General features: G+C 32.8%; 2 protein-coding genes across 2 annotated transcripts; both read left to right on the top strand.

Annotated features, from left to right (window-relative positions):
• The first annotated feature begins 6,045 nt into the window (after positions 1 to 6,045).
• Positions 6,046 to 6,534, top strand: LOC140991290 (uncharacterized). Its single transcript, XM_073461209.1, has one exon. It carries the CDS (start codon positions 6,046 to 6,048, stop codon positions 6,532 to 6,534), a length of 489 nt encoding a protein of 162 aa, XP_073317310.1.
• Positions 6,535 to 7,819: 1,285 nt separating this feature from the next.
• Positions 7,820 to 11,894, top strand: LOC140991735 (probable WRKY transcription factor 32). Its single transcript, XM_073461862.1, has 5 exons — positions 7,820 to 8,221; positions 8,411 to 8,463; positions 9,690 to 10,393; positions 10,494 to 10,652; positions 11,405 to 11,894. Exons 1-5 carry the CDS (start codon positions 7,945 to 7,947, stop codon positions 11,748 to 11,750), a joined length of 1,539 nt encoding a protein of 512 aa, XP_073317963.1. The 5' UTR covers positions 7,820 to 7,944; the 3' UTR covers positions 11,751 to 11,894.
• The last annotated feature ends 2,447 nt before the right edge of the window (positions 11,895 to 14,341 follow it).

Below are 14,341 nucleotides of genomic sequence, written 5' to 3'. Positions count from 1 at the left end.
ATTAAATATTTATAATTATAATTTACATTTATTAAAATTAATTTAAATATATTTATTAGAAATAAATTTGTAAACATGCATTAATATTATTGCCATCGTTAATTTATATCTTTTATTTATTATTCAAATAAATAATAAAATTAAATTGGAATTTATAAATAAGTTTTTTTTGTTAAGAGAAAAACAAATCTTTCTTTTGGAAAGAATATGATATTTTTTATTTTTAAATTTGAAGTTATAAAAGTCAATCTTCAAGTGATGATAATTTATCACACCAACAAAAAGAGACAAATCATCCTGAAGTTAATGTGAACAGTTCGGGCCGAGTGAGGGCCTAGTGGCTCATCCCACTTTTGTTAAAAACGAAACAAACGTAGGATTGATTTGGATTATTAAATAATCCATTGTTTATCCCACAAACCAAACATTCCCTTAGGATCCGTTTGGTATGTGTGATAAGATAAATAAATGATTAATAATTAGAATGATTAAAAAATGAGAGATATTGATTAATAGTATGGTTTGATAAATAACATGGTGTTTGGTATGATTTTAAAATGATGGATTAATTTTGTAAATTTTATTGTAATGACTAAAATGCCCAAAGTGCTAATTAAATATATATTCTTAAAATAATTGGATAGATAATTAAACATTTATTAAAATTAATTTAAATATATTTATTAGAAATAAATTTGTAAATATGTATTTACTTTAATATTTAAAATAACAATAATATTTTGATGTCCGAAATACCCGTGCTATTTTTTTTTTTCACCTTTTTAAAATTGAATTTAACAATATATTTTATTTCTCAAAATAAAACCAATTTTTATTACTGTTTTAACAAATATTTTATCCATTGTTCTTTTCCTTTTCATTAATCATAAATACTGAATCGGTATTTAACCATCTTTGTTTTTTAAAATAATATTATGAATAAAACTAAAAAATATTATTATATTTTAAAATAAAAACAAATTTGTTTTATTGACAAAAAAAAGATTTGATTTGTTGTTATAAGTGAAAGAAATCTTTTTGTTACTTTTTTTCTCAATAAACAAACATATTTTCTAAGTTTTTATACAGTTATAAAAACAATATTAATTATTATACAGTTAAATAGCATTGTTGATTAATATTTTATGAAGGGGTGTATTGGTAATAAAACTCCAGTATCATTCCTTATCCCACCAAAAAGTAGGTAATAATTGTCCCTCAAATTCGAATAAGTCATATGCATAGTGCGGGCCTCATATGGGCCCATCGGACTATCCAAAACTGATATACGCGAGAAGAACACGTGATTAGTTGTGAAATTTTAATCAATCCTATCTAATCACTCAAACCAAACTCACCCTTATGGTATAGTGATGTGGAGAAGCGTGCGTTTGTATCCTTGATAAAACAAAATTCTCGTTGCCTCGTTTTCATTAGATAAACCATAAAATTAACGTAATATTCTGTAAATTATGTTAATTAAATAAATCTTATAGAGTTCTCGATAAAGTGTTGATAGAGAGAATCGACTTTATGAATAGAAATCAAATATTTAACTACTCTATCAACTCAAATTCTCCGATCAAGATAACAATAAATAATTTTTGTTTTAAATAAGTCTATTGTGAAATGATTTTACAGATCTATTTGTAAAGCTGACACTACATATATTTTGCTCATTGCTTAACACTATGTTTGGTGTGAATAATAATAGAAGGAAAAAAAAAGTTTTGGATTTATGGATGGATTAAGAATTCTTGATTCCAATCTGAGTGTTCGGTGAGAATTTAAAATAAGTACACTGATTGATAAGATTAAGACACACACACAATTATTGATAACCGAAGAAATTGGACAACAAACTTTTACAACATCAACGACTTAATGGCAACTCAGAGACATCAGGGGGTGTAAATGGGTCCACTTAGTGAGCAACTCGGTTAAAACTCGATTTGAATTTGGTTTGCTCGAGGTCTAGTTGAGTTCGAGTAGCTTGAATTTTTTTCGAGTCGATATCGAGTTTTCATTAACTATACTCTATCAGTACAGTGATGTGGAGAAATGTTTGTTCATATATATGATAAAACGAAATTCTCGCTATCTCGCTCCATTAGATAAACCTTCGGACTAACGCAGTATCTTGCAAATCATATTAATCAGATAAACCGCATGTGGCTCTCTCGTTAGACGAACCCAAAAAACATTTGATCGGTTGTTCAATCGGTTTTCAGTATATATTTTATTTTTAAAAAAAGTTAAGTTTCTTATTTTTAAAACTTTAAATTTAATATTTGTATATATATACATATTATCATTTGAAATTTAGAATTCTTTAAAAATATTCTTTTAGTAATAATGGTGTATATTTAATTTATTTTTATTTAAAAAATATAAAACTATAACTGATATTTTGAATATATATAGTTACTTGCTTTTTAAAATTTGATAAATAAATTTTTTTTATCTATTTATAAACATTTTTTAGATTTTAAAATTTAAAATATATTATTAATTATATTATATTAATATTTTATATAATATCACAATATTTTGTCTGAAGCGACAGTCCGATTAAACCGATCCAACTGGTTGGATTTTTTTTTAAAAGTTAGACCGATTCGATCACTTATCCCATAAAAACATTGTCTCGACTAGTATGGTACTAAAATTCGACTTGACTCGACTCGTCTACACCCCTAAGTGACATTAACACCAACGAAATAAGCTATATATATTTGTATTAAAAAAAACTTTATTAACTATTATTAAACTGACTATGGTGCGGCCATTCCGAGCTTTAATTAGTCTGAAAAAATATTGAATTAAATTGGGCACACAAATTTGTGGGGCAAGAGAACACCTTGCCCTTGAATAAATCTAACTCTGCAATTAAAGATGATCGATTTCCCTTTTGCGCAATCTGGTTTCTTTTACATAATTTTGCGATTTCAAATGAACTTGAAGTCGTACACTCCGATGACCCAATTACACGCAATGATAGAAGACAAATATTTTCTGGAACGTGTTTCAAGCTACTACAATGAGAATCTCTCTTGGATACACCAACAGAAGTGCAGGTGTCATACGATCGCACTGATATAATAACATAAAAAAAAATTATATCGCTTCAACGCAAATTACAATAGTGTTTATAGTTTGTATCGTAGCGACCATAGTGACGAGGATATATCACAGCTTGCGTATGAAAAATATCGCGAGGAAAATAACAACATTGCATTTAATCTCGAGCATGTATGAATAATCACAGTAGACCATCCAATGTTTACTCCACAGTCTGTTGATCATGTTGTTGGCACGAAGAAGCCGAGGACCGGATCTCGGAGTTGGGGACAAGAACACTTCATCCAACCAAGATGTGATTCTGCATGTAGACCTAAACGAAGAAGAAACTCGTCCAATGGATCATAAAGCAGCAAAAAGAAAGGGTTATAAATGCAAAATGAAATCGGACATGAAGAGTATGACAATAAATTTGGACAATATGTTTTTAGAGTTTATTGAGTATATAAGCATAAAAAATATTGAATTTGAAATGAAACAAATCAACTTAAAGTAGAGGAGATGAAAACAAAAGATGCCTTAGTCAAAGTTCAATTAAAGGAATATGTAATCCCTTCAAAAGACACTTTGCAAATGACATAAGAGAAACTTATCATCCAAGAACGTCTATGTCAAGATATTGGGGGGATGAAATATGTAATTTTCAGTTATTGTAATTTTCAATTAATGTAATTTTCAATTATTGTATTTTTAATTAATGTAATTTTCAATTAATATAATTTTCGTTTCAATTGATGTAATTTGTCGATCAATTAATATAACTGTTGCAAAGTAACATTTAGAATATAGTTGTTTCAAATATAGTTTTTGAAAATTAGTTGTTGGAATATAGCTATTGACAAGAATAATATATATAGACACATTGTGCTATACAATTATTCAATCTAAGAACATATCATTTGGAAAACACATAGACCTGAATTCGTTTCCCCTAAAATGTTTCAATATTCCATTAGCACCAGCTTTAGCTCTAGCTCTAGTTTTAGCTTGACAAGTGAAAACGAAGTCCAAGTTGAAGTTGATGATCAATGATACGATCTGGAGGAATAATTAATGTGGGGACCCGGACGCTAATTCATTTCTTAATCATTATTTGGGAATAATTCAATCAATTAAGATAAACAGGGTCTAATTTTTTTTTAAATGCGGAACATAATGGAATCATTCTAATATAAATATCAGTATAACAGTACAAGTGTTGTACAGCATACAACAAACGAAAATAGGGTTCAACTACTATATATCAAGTGCTGAAACCTAACTACTTCTAATCCGGATCACCACGCTAACTTGTCCTTTCTCTCATTTTCTTCTTGACCCTGATCATATCCCACCTGTTGTCTTGCACACATACAAACACGACAACAGCCGGATAACTCCGGTGAGAATATAATTCCAGTATAAACAATGAATCCATACAATACATAAAATCATATGTAAAAGTATAAACCATGTATCACAAAACATAAATCATATGTAAAAGCATAAACCATGTATCACAAAACATAAATCATAATTTATGACATATTAGTGAATACATATAAAACTCTTTGACTCGTCATTTCAGACTCGACTCATCTCTAATCTAGGGATCTCGGTTCTTGGATATTACAATATACCGAATCTCTGCGATAGGAATCGATCCATTCCTAAGCAACATCGATATAAATCAAATATCCATTGTCTTGGCATATCCGCCATAGACTTGGCATATCCGCCAATGCCTACTCTGACATTGTGCAATGGGCCAATGATCACTCTGTCATAATCTGGCACCTCTGTCAGCGACTCTCACTCAATAGCTATCTGCTATTCTCGACTTTTCTATAAATCAATAGACTAAGCATATTCATTCAAATAATACAACAGTATGAAAACAATAACATACAAGTATGTGGTTTAGGGAAACTCAAGTCCAATCTGACTTAAGTCAATCTCCCGGTTAACATTGATTTATACATTTCTTTCGTCGATTTCTGGCTCTGTCGAAGTCTCAAATTCAAAGCTGTCAATATCAATCTGAAATGACAAATCGAATAGGCATAATATCAATATTCAATTCAACTCAGATCTGTTCTGATCAATACTCAATCTAATTCAATATCGACGGCATAACTGCACAATCTCAATATATCCAGCAATACAATTGTCAACTGATATCAATCTCAACTCCTAATCAATCACAATACAAATCTGATATCAAATCTCAATCAAATCCATTCTGAAAATCATAACAATTCCATACACGGTCTGTTCTTCGATCCGGGTATGATTCGACGATTATCACAACTTCAAGAACACATGATATAAACCAAATCATGATTCCCCCAACCATATATTTTCGAACCATGCTGAAAAGAAATCAAACTTACATCCTTTTGAAGGCTTTGTCGAGAGGAGTACAGAACTGAGCTCGGATCTACAATCGGACGGCCGGATCTCGCACAATCAACTTTCTAAGATATGATGAAGTTTTGAGGCTTTAGCTATGGATTCTCTCGGTTTCTTTCTTGCAAAATCTGAAGGGGAATGAAGATTATATAATATATCTTGCATGGGAAGGACACTTGTCTTAGTCTTCTTGTTTCTCAGGCGGCGCTCGGGCGGTCACAAATTACCGCTCGGGCGCGGAATGTTCTGCCCGAGTGCTCAACTTGTTATCCACTGGCGCTCGGGCGGTCAAAAACTACCGCTCGGGCGCCAGAAGTTCTGTCCAAAGTCAAAGCTGGTGGTGCACTGGCGCTCGGGCGGTCCTTTTCTACCGCTCGGGCGCCACAGGTTCTGTCCAACATCTTGGCTTGTATTGCACTGACGCCCGGCTTCTCCAATTGAGCTCCTACAATCTCAATACTGTTAATTAATCCACTTCTGATTACAATAATTAAATTTCGGGCATTACAATTAATGTCATTGATACTTCAACAAAGTCGACAAATAATTGAGACATATCAAAACAATAACGAGATGAAGCGAAGAAGAAGGTTCGTCCAAAGAAATAGTGAAGTCGGGCATGAGAGACTCTTCAATGATTATTTATCTACAAACCCGATGTATCCAAATCAAATATTTCAAAGACGATTTCGAATGCGAAGAAAGTTATTCCTTAGCATAGTGAATGCACTTGAGAATTGTTCATCGTATTTTCAGCAGAGGGACGATGCTGCAAGAAGAAAAGACTTGTCACCACTACAAAAATACATGACCGCAATTCGTCAATTGGCTTATGGAGACCTGGCTAACATCCTTGACGAGTACCTACATAGGGGTGAATCAACCGGCACCAAGTGTCTTTTCAAGGTCTACAAATATGTGGTTAAACTATTTGGTAATCGATACTTCAGACGAATGCTGATGATGTTCAATGTCTTCTTCAAATGCATGATGAGAGACACGACTTCCCTAGAATGTTGGGCAAACTTGATTGCTTGCACTGAGAATGGAAAAAATGTCTAGTTTCTTGGAAAAGGCCAGTTTACAAGAGTCCATAGGTCTCCAACAATCGTTCTTGAAGCGGTCACGTTTCAACACTTGTGGATATGACATGCATTCATTGGTGTCGCTAGTTCACATAATAATATCAATGTGTTGTACGAAATCTCGCATATTCAATAACGTACGTCTCGCAAAGCAATTAACAACGACACTCAATAATATACGAAGGGGTATTATCTAACATAAGGAATATATCCGGAATGAGCTACATTCGTGAAGTCTTTTCCTTGGTCGGAGGATCCCAAGAGGAGGTTGTTTAAGGAAAAACAAGAAGCTGCAACAAAAGATGTTGAACGAGCATTTGGGATGCTCCTAGCCCGATGGTCAATTGTCAGAGGTCAATCTCGTTATTAGTAATTAAAAAGTTAAAGCTTATCATGTTAGCATGTATTATTTTGCACAACATGGCTGTTGAAGATCATGATGATTACGTGACAAATTAGTACAACGATGAAGGTGACGAACATGCACAACTCGTCCAGGACTCAAACCGAAGATTTCATGATTATCTATCTCATGACAAATTCCAAACTACGTGACAGTCATGTACATCACCAACTTTGTGTCGACTTAGTTGAACATATTTTTTTTGTCACATTACAACAATAACGAAATATTATTTTACAGCTTCTCTTTCCGTTAATATATATGTTGTTTTTTAAGTTTACGCAAGTATGATTTTTTTATATGTTGTACTTCTTCATTTCAAATTTATAATATTATTTTAATTTTAAATAAATGACACTCGTAAAATAAGATAAATTAATTTTATATGATAAATATATTTAAAAATAATAATATTATTTATTTTATATTATAATCATTTAAATTGTGTAAATAAAATTGAAAATATATTTATTTAATATAAAATAATAATAAAATAAATGACTGTACAGTAAAATTAATAAATAGTAAGTCATAATATTAAAATGAACGTGAGAAAATAAAAATATTTTTTGACGAGGTGACGATGAAATAAGTCTGTAAATGGAGTGGGCAGCTAACCCAACCGGAGTCAACGAAGGTCAAATCGAATGGAATAAATAAATCGTACAAACCTTCAAACTATGTCCGGTTCACATTAAAATAAATAAATTACAAATTAATATTTTTAGTGACACTCCAAAAATGTTGACGCCACTCTACTAACCCCATCATTCAGAATGAAATTACAAGACTACTCCCCACGCTTTCGAAACTAACCCCTTCACTATCCGTAAAATACCGTTTTCAGAGGGGTATTTCTTGTCATTTCATGCAAAGAACGATTACTACAGAAGGAGAAGAATCTGCGAATAAACAACTGTAAATCATCTCCTTCACAGCCACAAAAGCACGCACTCACTCACTGACTGTGCGTAGGATCCAGCTATGGAAGAGGGGACGCATCGGAGTTCAGAGGCTTTGCTCGGAGCACAAAACGAAAATTCAAGTCCTCCAAGCGAAGAGGAAGAAATTCGAGGTGAAACAATCGGAGAAGACGATGAACGGAGTCCACCGAGTAGAGATAATGGTAATGATTTTACCGTCGTGAACGCTTCCTCTTGTGAAAGCGGAGAATCCAAAGCTATTGAATTGGGAACCCTAGTGTCTGTACGGTTGTCCGAGAGTGGTTCCGAAAATAAAGATTCGACTCACAGCTTATCCGGTACTTCGTAAATACATCTTTTTGTATGCTTTTTCGGATTTTTTTCAATCTCAAGTGAATAAAACGATTTGAGATTATAGATTTGTGCGATCAAAGACTGGAATCCTTATGTTTCGGTGTGTATGTGCATGTGTGTACTATGGACGAGCGAGTAAACGTGCTGGTTTTGATGAATTTTGAAAACTGCAGAGGTTCCTGTGGAGTATTCTCTGCAACCTCTACTGTCAGTCGAAGAGTTAAAGGTTAGATTTTTTTTTTCTTTTTATACAGTTTTTTCCCCATGAAGACCCTAAGCTTGATTGGTCTAAATTCTTGTGATGTTGGAACGTGGAAGAAATTGCTTTCGTTTCCAGAATTTGATATGTGGGTATCGACTCTCATTCCTGTACTGAGCTAATTTGATATTTGAAACCTGAATTTCTTTATTATTCACCATTTTATGGTTACCTTGATTGAGTTAATTTGGTTCAAGCCGAGTAAAGCACCAGTGTAAGCTAATTAATTTAATCTAATTCACTAATCTTGAGTTTCTATCGAAAATTACATGCCTTGGAAATATTGCTTAATTCAGATATGACTAATTACTTGTTTCCGCCACTGTTTTTTTGAAAGAAATATGACGTAACTTCTTTATTGTCGCTTCCTCCATTTTTAACTAAACTATTACTTCCAGATTGATAAAAGCATTCACATAATCAAGTTATGCACCTACAAGTATGTTTCAGCTAATTTGTGCAAATCTTTCCGAATGTAGTAAATTCCATTGTGTGGAATTTACCTGTTTTATGGGTCTTAAACTGAAAAATATTGATATACATTTATTGGCTAGTCTGTATATCCTGTTATGTATTCATAGTAAAGTCAGTTATTATTATACGATTGACAAAATCAACCTTTTTGTGTGGAATGTAATGGCTATTTTAATTATTAGAGCAATTATGGACAAGAGATGCAAATTTACATTTTTTATCGGATGAACACCATCGCCTATACGTCTTGCTTGAATTTTGCACCATCCCATGGAAGAAAAAGAAAAGAAAAATTAGTTCAAATGTGGCAATAAACTTGATCCTGCATGTTATTTCATCTAAAGTTAGGTTTTGCATGGTAGATGTTGGTTTAGAAGACAGTGAATTCTGTTCTAGTATCCTATGGTAGTTGGAAATAAAATTGGAGCGTGCTCATCATTTCTTAAACTTTAATTGCATCAATACGACCTTTGGCTACTCAAGTGAATTAGTATGTTATCTCTCAAGCACTTGATTTTGTTTCAGCATCAGACTATCACAAAAAGTGTTGTCATCTTAAACACTTTGGCTTCATAACGGACGAGAATAATGATATTGATGAAATTTATTCTATTTTCTTTTGTCTTCCTGCTACTTCGGAGATCTGCATGATCCGTCTTTGACGCATAAAATCATTATCTTTATTTTGGAATTTTATCTTCTTGTTTTTATTACCTCAGGACCAACTTAAAGCAATCCATGAGGAACCCTTGAAAATTATTACTGGTCAACCTGCCCAAACCCCAATACAACATCTGATACAGCCATATGACGGTCCATCAAAGCTGGAGCTGTCACCTATATATGCTACTCAGTCTGGTTCATCTATTCCGAGTCCATCTTCGTCAGAACAAAAAGTAGTACCAGTTGAAAACAAGAGGAATCCATGCCTTGGAGATCAGGACATGGATAACTCTCCCAAACTAAAGCCTTTTGCTGCACTTCCCATGCTGAAGGCCTCTTCTGATGGATACAATTGGCGCAAATATGGTCAAAAGCAAGTGAAGAGTCCAGAGGGCTTTCGGAGCTATTACAGATGCACATTTTCTGACTGTTATGCCAAAAAGATTGACTGCTGTGATCATTCTAACCATGTCATAGATACAGTTTACAGAAGTCTCCACAATCATGATCCTCCGCAAAAGCTAAATTGCATTAGAGAAATTAAGGCTGTGCGTCCAATCATGCCGATTAATGGTAATGATCTTAAAACCCATTCAGTGAGATGTCCTAGTGACCCTGTTCCATCTACGTCTTCAAAAGAAACTTTGCTTAGAATTGATCAGATACCGGAAACAAAGCAGCAAGAGTCTAGTGGGTCTGACGAGACCATGGAAATCAATTTTAAGGATGAGTATGTCGATGGTCCTGTATGTGAAAACAGGTAAGTTGTTAGTTACATGGTTTTCTTGATTTAATGTAGTAATATCATGTAGCTCATTGTTTTTATCAGAAGAATTTGACTACCTTATACGAATCTCCAGGCAGAAGAGAAGTTCTGCTGCTGAATTGGGGCCTCTTTCCAAACCTGGAAAGAAATCTGAATTTGTTGTTCATGCAGCTGGTGACATGGGGATATCAGGGGATGGGTACAGGTGGCGCAAGTATGGCCAGAAGATGGTGAAGGGGAATCCTCATCCAAGGTACACTCTCAGATCCCAGTATTACATTTTAATATTGATTCGTATGAGAATCCTAATTTCAACAAGATGGCTGGACTCTTTTTTTTCCTCCCTTGAATATCTCAAAATTACTTGAATATTATATTCGGCAAGGGGTTGTGGCCACAGAACTGAACATATTTGATTTTTGAACCGCCTGCTCGATTTGGAATCCCAAACAGTGTCTCGATTATTCACTGCTAGCACAAAATATCAGCACCCCATTTTAGCTTGGGCCAGTATTTGGAAGTGCGTGGAATTAGTCTTACAAGAATGGGAAAGTGGGATGCCGATTGTTCATCAAACGAAACGACTACCTCAACTTCGTGAGAAAATTTTCAACTTTTAAGTGATTCTGTTAGTGGGGAACAATATTTGCTCCTGCTACTTGGTTTACCGCAAGGTCCATAAGACAAAACGTGCTTGAGCTGGTGGGCGAATTGTTCATATTTCCTCTATGGTTGCATATGTGGCCACAGCAATCAGTACATAGCGGTTGAACTGCTGTCAGATTAAAAAATTTGAGTTGAGCCTTCACCGCTGGTAGTAATTATAGGCACAACAGCAAGTGTTTGGTCCTGTAATATTATTTCTCATATCCCGACTTTCTGAATGCAAGAAATTGTTAAACCTCTTTTTCTGTATTAACAAGTAATGAACATTGTTACATCGATTGTCCGTGATGTTCACTGTTGGTCTGTATTTGTTTTAATAAACTCTTAAATGAATTTCAGGAACTACTACAGATGTACATCAGCTGGATGTCCTGTTAGAAAGCACACCGAGAAAGCCATGGATTACACTTGTGCTGTAGTAATAACCTACAGGGGAGTTCACGATCACGACATGCCAGTACCAAAAAAGCGACTTGGCTCAAAGTCTGCTCGTCTAGTTGATGATACTTGTGATTCCACGGACAGTCTAAAAAATATCAAAATGAAACCATATCGGAGTCAAACCCAACTGTCAATGGACAAAGAAAGCGATTTGACTGATGAATCAATGAATCCTGGAGGGGAGAAAACGTTGGAAACAGCACAAACCCTTTTGAGTATTGAGTTTGAAATTAAGCCGAGTTGACACTGCTGGAAGAGCTTGATAAAGTGGAGCATTTCATAATCTCTACATCTTCTAATTCAACTTTAAATTTATTTCCCTCTTCTTTCGTAGCTTGTTATATCTTCTGTGATCGTAGGTTGATGTTCAGCTAGGTGTGGTAATTCCGATATGCTAAACTATTAATAATAGCTTGGACTACATAGGAGAGTATGGCATTGGTTTCTGTTGTATCTGTAAAACTATAATGGAGGTAGTGAATCAAATGGAAAATTGAGCTGGGGGCATATTTCTTGTCAAGTTTTCTCGGGAAAGTATGTTACTATTTGGTCTAGCAATTTCTTGTTTCGTGCAATGGCCTGCTTTTCCGATTGTGTACAGTAAACCTGACAAATGGGTTGCAAGAGGAAAGGATAACCGGTTGCTTTCATCTCATTGTATGGTACAACTGCCTTTGGCACTACACATTGTTTGTTTCTAGATTATGTTTATTATTAAAGACTTTTCAATGATAAATTAAGGTGTATTTGAGGAAATAAAAATAATTAATGAGATTAAAACATCAGTAGAATCTATATTAATAAACTAGGGAGTGATAGTATAGCAAGTAAAATGTTATAGGAAATGGAAGTTTAGGTGTATCTCGTTGTTTAAGGTTGGTTTATGTTAACTCCGGATAGACACAGCCGTTGGATGAACTTGTGCATGGATGAAAATTGAAATTGTAAGATATCTTCTTACAATTAACCAACTACAGTCCGATGGATTTCTTTGATGTATGGCGTGATTTGCAATATGCAATGGATATTTAGGATATTGTGAATTTCGGTTGTAGATATATATATATATATATATTAAAATACATTTTATAAGTTAAAAGAGGTGTGATTTTGTTAATATCTATAATTATTGGCTTACTCAGGCAAAATGTTTCCAAACTCTTTGCACGATTTTGAGTGGTCTGAAACGTTGTACATGGTCTGACAAATTTATGCCTTTTTATGAAGGCTAAGAATAAAATCTAATTCTCTGTTTCTTTTCTTTTTGTTAAAAGAATCAAATCCAATTCTATTTACTTTAATTTGTGAACTCTTTTGTCCCTACGAGTGAAAACTGCTGGGGACCAAGTTTTGCCTCTTTCTATTGCTCTTGCTGGCCATTTATTTTTGGCTATTTAATTCTTCTTTCCATGAATAATGGTCCCTAAAATATGAACTATTGATTTTAAAAAACTATGCATTTCAAATTATACAAAACTCAATCCTTACTGTTAAAATCGATTCAAACAAATCAAAGAATTTGGAATTGATGAATCCTAACACAGCCTTATGGTTTTTTTTTTAATAAACAAAACTCTTCTCTTTAGCACTTGTTATTCAAAACTTATATTTAAACTCATACATGAAAAGTACATAAAATTCAAATATTTTCTCTTGAAGAAATGGAATACTCTTTTGCTCTCACTGAATCCTCGCTTAAATATATCAACTAGGTTTATTATAAACGACATTTCTCCAGAGAGGCTTCCAAGACACAGATTTAGCTTCATGGTATTTTACTCTTGTTTTAACATTAAAAAGATTAAAGTATCTAGGATTCAAGGGAATCCATCTTCAAAATATTGAATCTCATGTTTTGCAAATCAAATTACAGTGTTTAAGTTCATAGAACTTATAAGATGTGAGGGTCTTATTTTTTTTTAAAAATAGGTTTTTTGTGAGATGATATCACATATTTATAATATTTGTGAAATGGGTTGACCTGGTCCATATCTTGAATAAAAAGTAACATTTTAAGGATTAAAAGTAATATTTTTCATGTGTTTGGTCGGATAGAAGATCTATCCTACAAAATTGAGCCGAAAAAAGGTCTCACACGAGTTTTTGTGTTAAAAATAAGTTGTTAAAATGTTTGACAAAATAAGATAATTAATATTAAAAATGGTGATGTGCTTGACATTATAAGATCAAAAATTACTTAAGATTATATTGATTATTATTAAAAACATTATTATTATAATAAATATAGTCATAAATCTTAATAACAGTAATTTTGTATTAGTAATAATACAACATTAATAATAACAGTAATTTTGTATTAGTAATAATACAACATTACTAATTATTATAATTAAATATTTATTGTAATATTAATAATGATATCAATAATAATATTCGAAATTAACTTGTATGAAATATTATGTAAAGATAAATTGGAGATAAATTCAAATTAATAAAAATAATTTGGGCAGTAAAAGATGTTTTAAAAAATATCTTATAAAATAAGTTCAAATAACTCAACTTTTTTATGTTTGACCAAATTGTTACATGACAAATTCGAACTTATAAGCTCTGAAACAACTTATAAATTATTTTGCATAATTTATAAACTCCGTCAAAAAAACCCACTTCTTAATATGATACTTTGGCATGCATGCAACGAAAAATCTGAAATCATTTTCCATCACATCCATTATAAGTAGCTATTCACACTCTAACTTTTAAGTTCAAAAATGAAAATCATTCCTTGAAACCAAAGAAGAAGGAAGAAAAGACAAGAAAAAGAATGTCAACTAGCCATCAGAATAATATATAAAGATTAAATTGTTTTATTTT

This window comes from Primulina huaijiensis, chromosome 13, assembly GCF_012295235.1.
Source record: "Primulina huaijiensis isolate GDHJ02 chromosome 13, ASM1229523v2, whole genome shotgun sequence".
In the NCBI taxonomy this organism is placed as follows: Eukaryota; Viridiplantae; Streptophyta; class Magnoliopsida; order Lamiales; family Gesneriaceae; genus Primulina; species Primulina huaijiensis.
The sequence above is the reverse complement of the archived record's forward strand: the minus strand, read 5'-3'. Positions and strand labels throughout refer to the sequence as shown.